This window comes from Dermacentor andersoni, chromosome 7 (genome assembly GCF_023375885.2).
Source record: "Dermacentor andersoni chromosome 7, qqDerAnde1_hic_scaffold, whole genome shotgun sequence".
Classification (NCBI taxonomy): domain Eukaryota; kingdom Metazoa; phylum Arthropoda; class Arachnida; order Ixodida; family Ixodidae; genus Dermacentor; species Dermacentor andersoni.
In genome coordinates, this window is record NC_092820.1 from 149,363,027 (window position 1) to 149,379,117 (window position 16,091).

General features: G+C 47.6%; 1 protein-coding gene across 1 annotated transcript; it reads right to left on the reverse strand.

Moving 5' to 3' along the window:
* Window positions 1-2,483: 2,483 nt before the first annotated feature.
* On the reverse strand, window positions 2,484-6,443 carry LOC126533631 (GTP cyclohydrolase 1 feedback regulatory protein-like). Its single transcript, XM_050180793.3, has 3 exons — window positions 6,230-6,443; window positions 6,066-6,160; window positions 2,484-4,011 (listed from the first exon to the last, which is right to left on the reverse strand). The coding sequence occupies exons 1-3, from the start codon at window positions 6,263-6,265 to the stop codon at window positions 3,888-3,890; spliced, it is 255 nt and encodes an 84-aa protein (XP_050036750.1). The 5' UTR covers window positions 6,266-6,443; the 3' UTR covers window positions 2,484-3,887.
* Window positions 6,444-16,091: the final 9,648 nt, after the last annotated feature.

The following is a 16,091-nucleotide window of genomic DNA, read 5'->3' on the forward strand; positions in this document are numbered from 1 at the left end:
TTTCAAGATGTCTACATGGTTGTACAAGTGCACTAGTGTTTATTAGTACTAGGGTTGCTAGGTCTCAACACAGAAAATGTAACTGCCAAGTTCCAAAGATAGCCAAGCTGTAACCAAAGGGACTCCAATTCACATTATACAATATGAATCTGAAATACTTTTCATTGATGACACACTTTAGCAAAGCCAAAGGTAGAAATGCAAAGTGTGCATGATATTGTTTATAGTTCAAAACACGACTGTGAATGCAAAATCAAATTACCAGAATCTTATCGTACCAGCATATATAGTTACGGGCGAAATTCGAGAGCCATGGCCCATTCGTCATCACGGGTAACTCGGCTGCAAGTTAAAATCTGGATACAATTAAAGGACAAGGAATATGAACCATGAAGGCCTCTTTGGAGGTTGTGGGAAATAGAATAAAGTCTTTCGCAGAAGTGTCCTCTACATTATCTGAGGTTGGTTCGAAACGTTGGCCAACAAATAGCCATCCACAAGAGCACCAAAAATTTGCTAGTATGGCAAAACGTAGTCATATCTGGCAAATCTGGTGCTGATACCCGCTTAAGTTGACATGTACAATCCATATATTTTGCCTGGCATATTGCCATGAAACAGAAATTTCTAATGTCTTAATAGTGCATAGTGACAATTATGTGGGCCAACCACATCACCAAATGACACTGTAAGACTGGTTTGAAAGTTAGCCATAAAAATGGCCACTACGATCCCCACAGAGATTGAGCATAAACTAAAATTAAGCTCAAGCTAAGATGGGCGCCAAATGCCACTGATCTGGCATGGTCCAAGACACCAATTAGGGGCATTTTACGCCCCTAATTGCACGATTTGCACGGAGAGCACTATAGTTGAGCGCTTAAGATTAATTTTGTTGGCTTGTGGCTTTTTAGTGTGCAACCATATCCCCGCTGGAACACAGTCGCAACGGTTGCAAGTGAAACCAGGCTACCTTACACACAGCAAGCAGTTGTCCAGTCTTGAGAAGACATTGCACTGGTGCTCAGTTTTGCCTCCACATTCGCCCAACTAACCATGGAGAATAGGAGAAAAAGGTGGGGGTTTCATGCCATTCTAATAAGAAAGAATGGGTTTCAAAGCTGCCGAGGCACGTCTCTCTGTTCAAGTCAGTGTGTCGGAAAAAAACGGGAAAAAATTTTTTTCACCAGAACAAAAACTGTTTCAGAGTTCAAGGGGAAAGTCAGTATTAGTGCGTATCTCAGACAGGAACAGTGCGAATGGTAGCCGGTCGAGCGCTCCACTAATCTAAGCCCGTTGCTCGGTGCACTGGCAGATCAGCATTGTAACAAAACCCCGAACTTGCGCGCAGAAGAGCTTATCGTTTCGTTTTCTACGGGTACAATGTTTTATTGTTCATTTATGTTTAGGTTGATTTTATTCAGACAGCAGTATTTCTATGAGTATACTCGATGACGTGCTGCTGCTAAGATCATGCTCGGTGCCTTGACTCAAGGCACCGAGCATGATCTCGGTACTCAATAACTTATAGAGAAAAATTAATACAATGTTTATATTGTTACTTTGCTTTGAAATGTTTTGTATGTACACAAAAACTGCTATAAATTACGGATAATTTTGTTGTTGTTCTGGAGCACTACCATTACGGAACTTTTTCAAGTGGAACAAAACTAAAACCAGAACGAAAACCATTTCGTTCAGACACCCTAGTTCAGGCACCAGCATCATAGCCACGGGCAGGAATTAAGAAGTTGGGAAGCTAGAGTGTCCTTTGCTGTTGTGGTTGCAAGTGGATGTGAGCAGAATATAAAAGTTCCATTTTACCAAAATTTGAACGCACTAATTGTTTCAAGTTCCTTACCTAAAAGTTTCCTTTCCATTGACAACCATGCCTGCATAATTAAATCATTTTTTTAATACTTAGTCGTACAAGCTTGTTCACCATGTCAGCAGGTGTTCTGCTTTGACTCGCATCATGAAACAGGACTGCAGTACGTTGGCTTGTGAATGAAAACATTGCTCTCCAAGCAGCACTTTTTTTTGCCACTGTGCAATTTTCTTGGTCTAAACAACCTGCAATGTGCTTTCGCCACATCTTAGGTTGTGCACTGACTGTGACACCAACTAGTTTTTAAAAAAAAATTTGTATGAATAGTCTTTGAAAGGTGTCAGCATGTAAGGTCGAATTCTATGCCATGGAAAAAAATGAGAGCTTGTGACATCATGATGCTGAGAGCAGCGTCTTTTTTTTTTATCAGTAAATTCTCAAACTACAGTTGAGAACCAATCTAGCAATACCAGAGTGCTCATTCTGTTCACACATGGGCACTTTTCAAGAGAACTACAGAGAGATATCACAAACACAAGTGCTTTCGTGTGCCATCTTTTTGTCCCACAGACAACTGTTTCTTTCCTACTCAATTTCACAGGTGATAAGACATGATAAAACGTCTGTATTGAGCAGTAACTTATTGCACACACCCTGCAACAAAAAAATAATTTTATATCAAGCAACGACAATACAAAAGCCAGTTGAGCCAACAATCACAGTAAGTTCTTTAGTACTTTGAACAATGCCCTGCTGCTGTGGCAGGATACACCAAAGGATCAGAGTTTTGTTCCTCAATTAGTTCACACTAAAGCCCCTCCATCGATGTGCCACCACTGCTTTTGCCAAGTAGCGCCAGCCTTTGATGTGCTGCTGTTCTCTGATTCCTCGATCACGTGTCAGTTGTGCTTCCGTAATTACCAATTCCTACGTTTTGTTTCCGGTAGTTCCGCTTCCCGGATTTCCAAACGTTCCCATTTTTCGCTTGTTGCACGCTTGCATCTCTATGCAGCAATAGCAGACGTCAGTGACGTCACTTATGCTTGGAACTGGAAGCTGGGACTACGTCATTTGTTTGACACCGCAAGCTGAGCGAATGAGCGAGGGAGAAGCATGGAGGAGGAGGGCAGGCTGGCAGTGAAGAGGTTGTAGATTGTCAACCTTTCTTAGATGTGCTCTTCTACTCATAATTTAACATTGTTCCCTGACAATCTACTGAAGAGAGCAGCAGTGATTATACCCAGCCTCATGCGGCTCTCGTGCCAGCGTGAGGTGTGATGGCTGCGTCAATACGTCTATCACAATGCATTCATCCTGAGCAGGAGTTGATGCAAGCTGCACTGGTAAGCTGAGAAGGCAGCTAATTGCAACCCATAAAAGTGTGAGGCAAGCAGATAAGCGAGACCTAAAGAAGAAGGCGTGACTATAATTGACGTCTACGTATCGGCTGCCCTTAATCTAAACTGTTGGTTTAGCGTTACACTGTTCACTTGGGGCTAAGTTACTTCTTTTTGGCGATTTCTCCTTTGGAATACAGAAAAAGAGACCAGCTCTCCAGGAGCAATATTCACGTTCTATAAACTTTTGTGGATATGGTCAATCGTGCAGGATATTGCGTGATTCGGCACTGGACACAGCACCAACAGGCAACAGCATACCTCGCACTGTGCCAACATTTATATCTTGGTTCTGAGAAAAAGAAATGTATAAGAAAAAAAATGCCCTTGGTCATGGCACTACGTATAACAAGGTACTGCGCCAAGACAGCACACGTGGCGCTCTGCGAGGAAAGCTGTCGCCCGTAGACGCTGACATGTCCGGGGGTGGAGAGCAGCGCCACAGGGCTGAGTTTTACAAAATATCACGACTGTGACAGACCAAGCATAACAATCCGTGGTTAAGTGAACCCATGGTGAAGTGAGTGGGCTGTTTTACCCAGTGACTGGCCAGCAGTTTGAGACAAAGCAGGTGTAAAAATAGAAACGTGAGACAAGCAGTTGATGCTAGTAGTGGCACCAGAGCGCTAAATGCAAAACGCTGTAAGACATGACGCGCAACATCACGGCTTGTGTAAAGTCCAGATGCAAGTCTGGCCAATGCCGGACATTGCCACCACACGGTAGCCCATCAGCTCTAGCTTGTTCAGCACAGTGCGGGGTGGGTCTTCCGTCCGGTACTCAGGGCTGAAACGGCAAACATGATCCATGCGCAATTAGTATGGTTTAAGGTGCATTCATATGATGGACAGGAGCATAAATTTTCACAGCAGACAGTGTATCATGTGACCTATGCGCCATGACTTGCTGCCCTTGCCGAGTTCGGATTTCTCCGCTCACAGGCCAGATGGAAGAGGTGGCGCAGTATTTCTGGCCATCCGTTTTACAGTCCTCTGTCTAGCTTAACGAGGATCAAGTCTGCCTACACGGACTGGACTGGCCTGGCTATTTATCTGGTGTGGAATTGTGTTTATGATTGCAAACATGAGTTTTTACTTTGCTGGTTTGTTGGCGATAAGCAGGCGTGCGATAGTCAGATTGCATAGCCTACAATGAAAGCGGCCTTGAGAACGCTCTCGCCTTTTATGCTTTGGCAATGTGCACAAGAACTAGGAGTCAGGAGTAAGCATGCGGATCCCTAGAGCACGCTCCAACCGAGTGAATGCGCCTCTGTAGACTCTGCCCCGTGTGTTGACGCAGTTTTATCAGTTGCCCCAAATCCTAGGTGGCCCAGACACCTGGGTACTCTAAATGATGTCCTGCATGGTACCGTGGTGGTAGGTGTTCATGTGTAAGTACCAACATCAGTAACATCTGTGACCTTGTGACCTTGGATTCTAAAATTTGAATCTTTGCAAGCTTGCATGCTTGCTTAAATGGTTATATAGCCTTCAGTATACGAGGGGCGGGGGGGGGGTATTTAAAAAAAAACTCTTGACAGGATCTTTAAACATCACCAGTGGCATATACCCAGAGAGGCGGACATTAGTTACATGAGAAACCACACACACACACACAAAATATGGTTAATTAACACAAGTTCAAACTCACATTTAATTGGTTACCTTAGGGAAAATATGACTGAATTCAAGCTATATATAGTGAGTTCTCAAGGCACAGCAACTTGAACGAATTTTGATATTACCATCGTTCCGAGATAAGAACTGTCTCTTCAGCTACGACACCCAAATTACCATATTAATAAGTAAAGGGATTAAATAATGCCTAATGACTGAAAATCAATTAGTAAAGCTTTTATTTGCAATTGTGCATATTGATTTCTCGTACGAGTATACTGTCCGCCTCTTCGAGTAGTCCGTCTTGTGCTATTGCCACAGGTGATGAAAAAAAATTACGTTAAACGAAAGAAAAGCTGGTATAATTATATCTCGTGCACACACAAGCATCGGTGTTCATTCGCGCCACCGGGCCACAATCATTTATCTGTTATGCAATTTCCTTAGATTACTGCCGTCAATTACGTTCAGGAAGTTCTTATCGGGCGATGACACAAGGTCGATTATTGTACTAGTCACGGCACGTAGCCATACATGTGAACGTATTGCTGCGACAGACCGCGAAGGCGCCGCAAAGAGGCTACAATTTGCAACTCCGTCTCAAATGACCGTCGTCTCCAGTAGTGACCTTGGTTTCATATGATTCACCAACCACCGGGAACTTTATCTGTTTCTTCTTTTTTTTTACGACCGGCGCGGATAAAGGCCAAAGAGCACCGCCTTCTTCCGCGAAGGGACCAGCCAATCCCTGCAGCAGCTCAATCACTGTCATTGTGCCTCAACTAAAAAAAAAAATAAAAAAGAAGAAAGAACAGCTCGTTTCGTAGTTAAGAACAAAATCGAACAGAAGACATTTACGCGTGATGAAGTGCTTCCTGTTAGTTACAGCTGTCATTCGCCTAAAACTTGAGAGAGTCAATTCCGAGTAGGATGTGAGGGCACGCCCTCGATCCCCTTTCGAAATGCCCGCAACATGCCGTTAGCTCGCGAGAAACTTTTAACGGTGTCGGCAAGGGATGTCGGCAGAGGAAAACAGGCAAAGGCCGGTTGTCTCCGTAAATTAAACCATGCGCATGTTCGACGAAAGATGAGCGACGTTCCGCTGATCATGCCCACGGCTTCCGCTTTGGGTTCCCAAATAGCGATAACGTTTGCTACGCGTACGAATACCGAGCAAACATGAACAGGCCGAGGGAAGCGACGGTCGGAAGACGGCGCACTCACAAGTCGTTTCCTGGCTGGGTGATCTTGCGCGCGCCAAGATGCTCCATGAGAGTTGGATCGCTGTTGCGGTCCCCTACGATGGTCGGTCCATTCTCCTGCGGCAAGATAAACACGACAGCAGTGTTATAGCCGCGAGCAAGAACTCCGCACAGCGTGCCACTTACCAGTCGGATCTGGGTTGAGATCAACATGTACGGCATCGCGGTCTCCAAGTTGCCCCACACGAGAAAGTCCGCACGTACGTGCTGCGTCTGCCGTCTGCTGCGCGTGCCAACAAATGCAGGCAGCTCGTAACACGCGTCGCACGAGCGACTACAGCGACCCACGTGCGATCTGCGCTCTACGGAGTTGTGTAAACACTTGAGCGAAGTCGTGCTGAAGCCTTCCCAAAGCTTCGAAACGCGTACGGACGAAGCAACAATCTACTGACATTGTCTTCCACGTGTGCGCAATAACAATTTTAATTTTGCAATTTCTAGTGCTATCAAACGTCAGTTTATAGTTTAAATATTTGAACACAGATGACGCAACAATCTGTAACTGGCATATTTTCTAAATTACAAATTGAATTCTTTGGATTCATTAAAAAAATACATACACATTGAATTGCATGTGAGAGCGTAAACCTCAGTGTGTGTCTCAATTTTCTCGAGAAAATTAAATAAAGAACAGCAGCAGTACAGCATAGAGTGGCACAGAGTTTTCTTTCGTACCACGGCCGCTCGATGAAAACGCACAGGTGCGGCCTGCCGCGTCGCGCCACCGTCTATGGGCGAGAGCGTGGAAGCGGAGTTTACAGTTGTCGCCGCGTTTCGCGAGGAGGGCGCTAGTTGTCGGGAGAGCTAGGGAGAGCCCGCGCGAGGCACTGGCGGGAAGGAGCGAGCATTAAAAAGGGCGCGCAGCTCAGTGGTTTTAATTTTTTTTTTTATTCGCTTGCATCGTTACTGTTTAGTGTCACTCAAGATAGTTCACGCCTGGGTGATCTTTTATGCTTGCGGCACAATGCCGCGCAACTGTTGCGTGCCGCTGTGTACGACGAATGCTTCGAAGAACACCCAAATCCGCTACCACGAGTTCCCCTAGCGACTCAGAACGCAGGGCAGCATGGCTGCGAAACATTTCCCGGGAGGGACCTGGCGGGAAAGGAACAATATAGCAGCCAAATGACAGGTCATTGTTGTGTGCTCTGCATTTTACAGAGCGCCGCTACAAGCGACCGCCAAGTTGATGGTGCTTTTGCCAACTGCGGTGCCGACAGTGTTCCCCAGTTATCACAGCTACATGAGCACGAGGACCACGTCAGCTCCAAGGAAGAAGCGGCCGCTCTTGGAAAGAAGATAGGGTGATCCGCAGTCACGGGCAGAATGCGCGGGCACTGTTGCTTCACATGACGAGCTTGTTGTTAGTCAAAACGGCCGGCTCACTGCCTGACAGCAATGAAACCGTAATGTCTAATAACACCGAGCCAGTGGTTGAAACCTGCGCTGAAATTGCATGATTTGCTAGATGCATCATGCCAAACTTCTCTCGAGTTTGAAAAAACGGCCTTCGCTAAGCTCGAACGCGCCGCGTACAAGCGAAGGCCGCGCGTCTTAAAGGAGCGCAACAGGCACTTCAAGAGAAGGTCGATGGAGCTGAGGAGCGCGCACAATTTTTTGAAAAGAACAAGGACATTGCCTATTTTACGAAGGTACTCGATGGTGTTGCTCAAGGCGACAAGACTGCCGAGTTCATTAGGAACCAAGTCCGCAGTATCTCCATGAAGAAGCCTAAATGTGGTAACGTCATTCTAAGGGAGTGTGTAATTTGGAAGGCTTGCTCAAGCAAATGATATGACCATGTAAGATCCAGAAATCTTTTTAAGCTTCCTTGCCGTTCAACGCTGCAAAGATATATATGTTGGCCATTCAACTGGTGGAATTGGCGTCACTTCGATGATAAAGGAGCGGCGGTGTATAGAATTTTTTCTTCAGCACCTTTTGCAATGCCGTGAGCTGACTTGCGGAGCGGAGGGCCGTACCATGGAAGGTGCAAAGTTTTCCTGAGAAAGCTCTTGCGACCGGTCGCATGCAAACTGGGCAGGAGATATTAACCTGTCAGTTGAGCGACTTGTACGCCTGGCGCAAAAGCCTCTCGCCAGGAAAGTACTGCACCTGTGATTACAACAACAAAGAGTATTATTTTTCCTACACGGAGTTATAACTTCTCCGTTGCTCTAGCTCGTATTCTTTTTTCTAGAGTGAAAAACACAATGCTTTGGTAAATACAAGCGCACTTGTCAACAAGCGGCTGTGCTGTTGCAGAAATAACTGTTGCATAAACCAACATCTTCGAGAGTGTACAGCGCAACGGCAAGGAAGGAGGAAACAGAGAGACGCGCACAATGCGAATAGCACAAGCAACCACTTTAGTTACAAACGAACAGTTGCTATATTTTGGTGGAAACATCGCCGACCTGGTACATTCGATAGTCATGCTTACTAACATGAGTAACACTATAAAAAAATTATTATCGCCCTTTAAATAGCGGCGAGAGCAGGCGAGCTGCGCTGTCACGTTGCGATCCGCCGCAAATATCTCCGGCTGCTCTCCCCTACTGGTGGCGCCGCTGCGGTGGCCCGGAACACTAGGCGAGCTACGCCGTCTCCGCCGCATACGGCAGGCCGCACCTGTGCGTTTTCATCGAGCGGCCGTGTTCGTACGAACAATAGCTGCCCCGCAGCAGGTGCTTTGGTCTTGGCGGGAAACTCTAATTTAAGTTTAGCCATCGGGGGTGATCGAAAGGCTCAGCGCTTAAATTATCTCAGCCACACGTTAGTATCGAAGACAGAAGGTGAGTACTCGGCCACGTGATCGGCGCATCCGGTGTCCCACATCTGCACAAGAACGGCATTGTTCCATGCGTGTCCGCAAACGGTCTCGGTCGACTGACGCATAAATATTTATCTTCCAGGGACCTGGCAGCGATTCAGGCGTGCAGCGAAGCTTGCGGATATGTAAAACGGCTAGCTCGAACAATGCAGCAATAGTGTTTAGTTTTGCGGTATACAGCGCAAGATTTCACAGCATGTCCAAGCAAAGGACAGCTGGGGAAACTTCGGATCGAGCAGCTGTGAAAATAACTAACTAAATAAATAAAAAAGCAGGCGCGCTCGGTGCTAGTCATTAGCTTTACCTATCCGATTCTTGGCCAATTTCCCAAAGTGGGTATGAGCAACAAGTTGAGAGGAAAACTACCAGAACCATGCCAGAAATTCGCATGAGTATTGGGGGCGAGGAGTTACGGAGTCGCCATCTGTCGGAAGCGCCTCCCTTGCGTAGTATGAGGGATCACGCGGCGCGCTCCTCATGGGTTTCGCTTTTATTCCATGGTTTCGCTTACAGCGCTCAATAAGAACACCACGCGGCAGCCTTTCTGACATTTATGTAGGTGCTCTCAAAACGAAGGAAGTTTTTGACTGTCGATATAATAGTCTTGGGCAAACTGAAAGCACAGAATCGTTTACAGACGCTATCTCTTTACTGAATATGTGCAGTGAACGCCACTGCGCGCGGTCGCCGCAATGGAGTCTCCTGAACCGGCTTTTTGCATGAAAGTTAGGCAAACGCTGAGAGTAAGCTATAGTGTGCTGTGGCGTAGCTAGGTCGTCTGGCACCCGGGGCCGATAGCCCTTCTGTCACGCCCCCCCCCCCCCCCCCCCCCGGGTGTAGTCGAGGAAGGCGAGGATAGCGACAATTTTCGGGTGTTTTCAGACGTATATGACACCCCCGCCCCCTACTGGCCCCGTGCACCCGGGGCCCACGGCCCCCCGGCAGTGGGCCCCGACTGTATGTATGTATACATACAGGGTGTTTCTACGAAGACTATAAGTAATATTTAAAGATAGCAGTGTTGAAATAAAAAGGACGGTTCCTTCGGAGACATATCGTCAGTGGTGGCGACCATGGTGACGGGCAATGCGTGTCAATTAGTCGCTAATTAACAAAAAAGTCCATTAGCTTTAAGCTTATAGTTTCCGCGGGCGCATCGTAATAGGGAATCTGAAGCGATCTCTCCGTGCAAGCCATATCAACTTTGGGATTTGAAAAAATGCGATTACCCGCGAAACTGTGGCACGACGAATTTCGGCTGTCAGAGCACGCGGAACCGAAACTGCGAGACCGCAGCGATCGCGAAGCCGCGCCCCTCGAGGTGATGTCAGCAGAAAAGCGCAACGCCAAAGCCACTACGCCACCACGGCAGGTGCGGAAGTGACGAAGAGAACACATTGCTGAATTATCAATTTCTTTTTTACAATGGAGCTGTTAGAACCTCGCGGGGTTTCTCTTGACGTCCGCAACTTCGCCGAACTGAGGGAGAGAGCTGAGAGAGCGCGAAAGCAGAGTATAAAAATAGCATCGCGCAGCAAAGAGACGCGGCCAGGGTGGGTGGGGCCTAGCGGGGGAAAAGGAGCGGCGCGGCGGGGACACAGGTGGTGTGACGTCATTGCTCTCCGATGATGATAGGATGTGATAAAAAACCGCTCGCTCGCTCCGGCAGTCCTCTTTCTCGCAGTAGAAGAAAATTATACGGGGCTCTGCTATCGCAAACACCAGAGAACAGCGGAGCTGCGGGAAGCCCAGCAAAAGTTTGACTAAGTGTGCGGTTTGGCACTACTTTGCTGGCCTTCCCCCAGCTCCGCTGGTCTCTGGTGTTTGCGATGGCAGCGCCACGCATAATGTTTAAAGGGACACTAAAGTGAAAAATGATTTCTTCTGCATCAGTAAATTATCGTTCTACAACACCAAAAACACCACTCTTACAACGATGAGACTTTTGGTAAGCCAGAAAAAGCGCTAGAACGAAATACGGGTGGCGACGCCTACTTAAGTTCCCGCACCTGGGGGCTGTGACGTCTTGAATTTCGATGGCATCTTCTAGGGCCTACTAATTATATATATCGGTACAGATTAACTACGTTGTGTTCTAAAGGAACCAAATATTAAACATGGCAAGTTTCTGGAACCTTTATTCAGCCAACGCGACACAAATGCCAAAACATACTTTGGAATCCCTGACGTCACGCTGACGTAACGGCGCTGGGGTTTCGGCTGGAAATTCAAATACTGATACTTGGACTTTCATTTTCTCACCTAATAATCAAACAATTTTTTTTAAATGATTGCCTGCAGGTTTCTCAAACAATGCTTCATTAGTCTAAACTGATTTATTGTTTCTCTTTAGTGTCCCTTTAATTAAATTAAATTAAATTAAATTATGGGTTTTTACGTGCCAAAACCACTTTCTGATTATGAGGCACGCCGTAGTGGGGGACTCCGGAAATTTGGACCACCTGGGGATCTTTAACGTGCACCTAAATCTAAGTACACGGGTGTTTTCGCATTTCGCCCCCATCGAAATGCGGCCGCCGTGGCCGGGATTCGATGTGTTATAATGATGCTCATAGTGTTTGTACAGTGGTCAGCGGCTGAGCGCATGCCTGCCGGTGCGTTCCACGCCAATGGGTGGTCGCGGTCGCTGGGGACACCCAGCCTGATGTATTGTTCTATATAATGTCCTTTTTTTTTTTTTTTACAGCGACGCTGTTAAGGGCTAGTTCCCGAGGAACGTGTTCGTGTGTTAACAGAGAATTGTCATCATCACGATTCGCTCCAGCGTCTTCTTCCACAGCTGGCTCGTTGGCGCCCCTCTGCGCTACCGCGCTTGTGCCACGTACTGCTCCCGCGTTCGTCGTCGTCATTAATTAGTTAAGAAACACAAAGAAAACCAAGTTTTACAGCGAATTACAGCGAAGCTGTTAAGGGCTAGTTCCCTCAGGATCGTGTCAGTGTGTAGGCACAAAACTCCCCATACGCGGGCCGCTCCCGAAGATAGCACAATACTGGGCCGACCCGTGGAGGAGGTGAAGCAGGCGTGAAGCACTCTCCACAACACGTGGGCCGATCCCGAAGATAGCGCAGTGCCGGGCCAACTCGTAGCGGAGGTAACGCATGCATAGGCGTTAAGCACTCTCCACACGTGGGCAGAGCCCGAAGGTATAGTGAAATGACGGGCCGACCGCGGCGGAGGTGCAGCTTACAAAGGTTCGCTGGTCATCCTTCTTCACAAAGTGGAAGGGAACTTACCTTTTTTTTTTCTTTTCACGCACTGGGACTTAATTTGGTTCCAAATCTATCACCCAGCTCTCAACAGTGGCGCAAGAAGTGCCGTCTGCTATGCGGTCACTGTACATATAAAACAACCTCCGAGATAGGGACGAACGTGCTCGCGCTACTTCCGATCTCAAAGGTCATGAACGAAGAATCCCTAAAGAATACGCATGCACGCACAACGCTGATACATTTATCCATAGTTGTCTAATATCTCTGCGAAGATATTCCTATTCCATCTCCATCAAGGTGAAGGAACGGTGCACTGGCACATTTTTCATTGGTTCATACACGGAGGAAGGAAACTAAGGAGAGGCCCTGACGTCACTCTTTGTGAAGCAAAAGTGAAGCCGGAATTTGGCGTTGCTCATGGCGATGCTCCGCCTTTTGGGCCACCCTCCTCGTTTGTTTACATCTTTCGCGAAACCACGCCGCGCTGCGCGTGGTGTCGCGCGCGCGCTCGCGCAACATCTGGCAGAGCACGGTGCAGGTAACACAGCGCAACAAGACACGGTGACTAACGCAAAACCGCCCACTCAGCGCCTTTGCCACGGCCCGAAACCTACCAGAGCAACACGTGTGAGCGCTCAAAACCATAACAACGCCGCTATTGTGGCCCAAAAGGCGTGGCCATACAACAAATAAAAAATAAAAAAGCAGAAAAAAAAATGAGAACCTACTACGTCATTTCCGTCACACTTTTCTCCTAGCGCGCGGAGGGGGTAGGGCCTCTCCTTAGTTTCCTTCCTCCGTGGGTTCATACGAAAGGGAAGGCTTACCCGGCGTGCCGTTCTATCCATGTTGTGGAGTGCACAGTTTGCGCTGACATGACAGATGACAGGCGTGTGTGCCCATTAGCGTCCCCGAGTGCCGCGGTGTCCTATCGCTATCAAACCAATTAAGAACTACCTTCGCATAGATTTCAAATGTTTCGATTGCTTTTCTTTTTTTTAATTACTATAGGTCTGCCCTAAATATGCACCCCGAACAATTAACAATCGTCATCAGTCCTGTTTGCGTTTCCTTTCGTGGAAACTGCCGCTCGCTATCGCTGACGTGTCAGGAATGCTGTGTCACGCTGTCAGTGACAGCACGCACCCGTTCGTGTACCGCTCGCGCTGCGTTAAAGAAAGGGTGCGCAAGGTGCACTATATAAACTAATTCAAAGCCTCAACACTGAAAAAAAAGTTACGCCCTTTGGGGCTTATCTTGTCCCACAACGATAATCGTCATTTGACTTGCCCGCATTTCCTTTGAGTAACGCTGCGAGCCCGGTATACTTCCAAGTCACGAACGAGATGCGCATGAGCATGCGCTTTATCGGCGTGACGTAGCATTCTCGACAGGAAAGTAGCGAGCGCAACTTTTTCAAGAAAGGAAACACAAGCAAGGCAGATGAGGAATATCGTTGTGGGACAAATATACTCCAAAAGGTGCAACAGCTTTAAGAGTGAAGGCTGCATAAATGTGTAAAATTTGTCTATAACTCGCGTCCTTACACCTCGACGGGTATGAGGATGCGAGTTATAGACCTATTTACACCACTAAGAGTGTAAATTTTTGTTTACCGTGCACGATAAAAACGACGTACAGCGCCAAGGACAAGCCCAAGCAACCACCCAAGTTTACCGTGCACGGTTGACGCGATCATCCTTCTGGCGCAGAGGTACGCCCCAAAGGGTGTAAAACGCTTGAAGGCGTTCGCTTTTCTTAGCTCGTTGCTAAGTTAAACGCCGCTGGCGCCGTATACACGGAGTGGTGGGCCGATCCCGGAGATCGCGCAGTCTACAGTTCCCACGGGCACGTGATATGTGTGGGTGTTTTTGCCGTCGTTGTCGCGCCTTCATCGTCGTCATACAGTGGTCGTGGCACCGTCGCAGTCGTAACGCCTCCGGCTGCGCTGGTGAATGCGTGTTGAAAGCCGGTGTGCGCTAAAAGCATCGGATACACACTCTAAAAACAGTTGCACCCTTTGGGGTGTACATTTTCCACACAGCAATAATCGTAATCTGTCTTGCCCGCGTTTCCTTTCTTTAACGCTGCGAGCCCGGTATACTTCCCAGTCACGAACGGCTTGCGCGTTATCAGTGTGACACAGTATATTCTCGGAAGTAGCGAGCGCAGCGTTTTCAAGAAAGGCAACGCAAGCAACGAAGATGACGAATATCGTTGTGTGACAAATATACACCCGAAAGGGTGTAACCTTTTTTAGAGTGCACTCTTAAAACGGTTGCACCTTTTGGGTTGTACATTGGTCCCACAACCATCATCATCTGCCTTGCTTGCGTTACCTTTCTTGAGAACTCGGCGCTCGCTGCTTTCCTGTCGAGAATGCTGTGTCACACTGATAACGCGCACGCCGTTCGTGACTGGGAAGTACCGGGCTCGCAGCGTTAAAGAAAGGAAACGCGGGCAAGACAGATTACGATTATTGCTGTGTGGAAAATGTACACCCCAAAGGGTGGATGGATGGATGCAAAACTTTAATGAAGGTCCTGAGGTACGCGACTCAGCGCACTGAGGGCCGCTCCCACGTTGGGACAGTCAGGCCATGCCCGACCGCCGCATTGTGGGCCCTCTGAGCCCATAGCTGCGCCATAGAGATTTGCGCCCCGGCATCGGGGCTCTTGGTAGCGGAGAGCCACTTGTCCGCAATGATTTGTTCTGTGCCTCGTAACGAGGGGCAACGCCAGAGCATATGGTCTAGGCTGCGAGGTCATTGCAATGCCTGCAAGAACTAGTGGCATAGGTGTCGGGATAAAGCTTGTGGAATAAAGCCGGGCTGGGATATGAGCCTGTTTGCAATAATCTGAGGGCCAATGCCTGCGCTCTATTTAACTTCTTGTGTGGAAGGGGAAAGTCTCTCCCGCCGACATAAAAGTGCTGCGCAATTTCATTGTATGTGGTCGGTCGATCTCTGTTCTCCACCACTGCGGGCCGGCGTTGGAGTTCTCCATGGTCGCGGAAAGAAAGGGTTAATTTTTTTTAAGGAGTGTAGGAGCGTGGTATAGTTTACACCACCGTTCACACTGAAATGTCATGGAAGAAGCGGGACTTTGAACGCCCACCCCTTAAAAGCGATTCGGCGAGCTCGAGAGCCGAGAACACGCATAGACCACACCACAGCTAAAGCTTAAAATTCGCGCTATGTCACTGTCAGTTCTTTTGTTTTTTAGAGTGTACTTTCTGCTCTTTTTATTTCCGCATTTAAAAGAAACCCGCAATGTCGCGCAATGGGCGGGCCACCGCGGCTTCATTTTAAACGTTTCGGCTGCTTTTCTTGAAGCGCGGAAGAAATAGGTATGCGCAAACGGTAACGCGCGTCGCAAACAATTGAAAATCGTGCTTTCGGACGAGCCCTTCGTATATGCATTTTATTGGCACTGTGGCTACAAAGTTAATTGAACACTTTACTAATTAATAACATAAAATATACTGAAGGCTTCTTGGAGGATTAATTATATATGAACATATGCAGGGGCTTTTTTAAATCGCTCGAAAGGCTTCGCTTTAACTTTTCTCCGTGCATGGCTCCGCGTCAGCTGGATCAACCGGTATAGGTGCCGGCCATCTTGTCTGTCTAGTGTTCCCGCACTCTTCTGTATGCCATGCAAGCTCCCTTTTAAAGTGCAACTTCTACGACCATTCTATGAAAACTATATACCCGGATTTATTAAGTAGAAAACGGTATACGGTCGAGCGTCTCTACAACGAAATGACCTGCATAACGAATGATTTCAGAGGCTCCAAGCACGTCATTATATATGCATTCCACTGCAGTTACTACAAAATGAATACCAAGACGTCATGGCGAACTCGTGTTTGGCGGAGTCTCCGTACATCTATCGTTTTTTTTTATCGCGATAGCAAATATAC

Bases quoted from the DNA above. Each gene is read 5' to 3' on its own strand.
- LOC126533631 (XM_050180793.3), bottom strand. From the start codon at position 6,265: ATGCCGTACATGTTGATCTCAACCCAGATCCGACTG. The intron at 6,161-6,229 runs GTAAGTGGCACG...ATCTTGCCGCAG, and splicing joins TCTCAACCCAGATCCGACTG to GAGAATGGACCGACCATCGT. The intron at 4,012-6,065 runs GTGAGTGCGCCG...TTGCCGTTTCAG, and splicing joins ACCCAGCCAGGAAACGACTT to CCCTGAGTACCGGACGGAAG.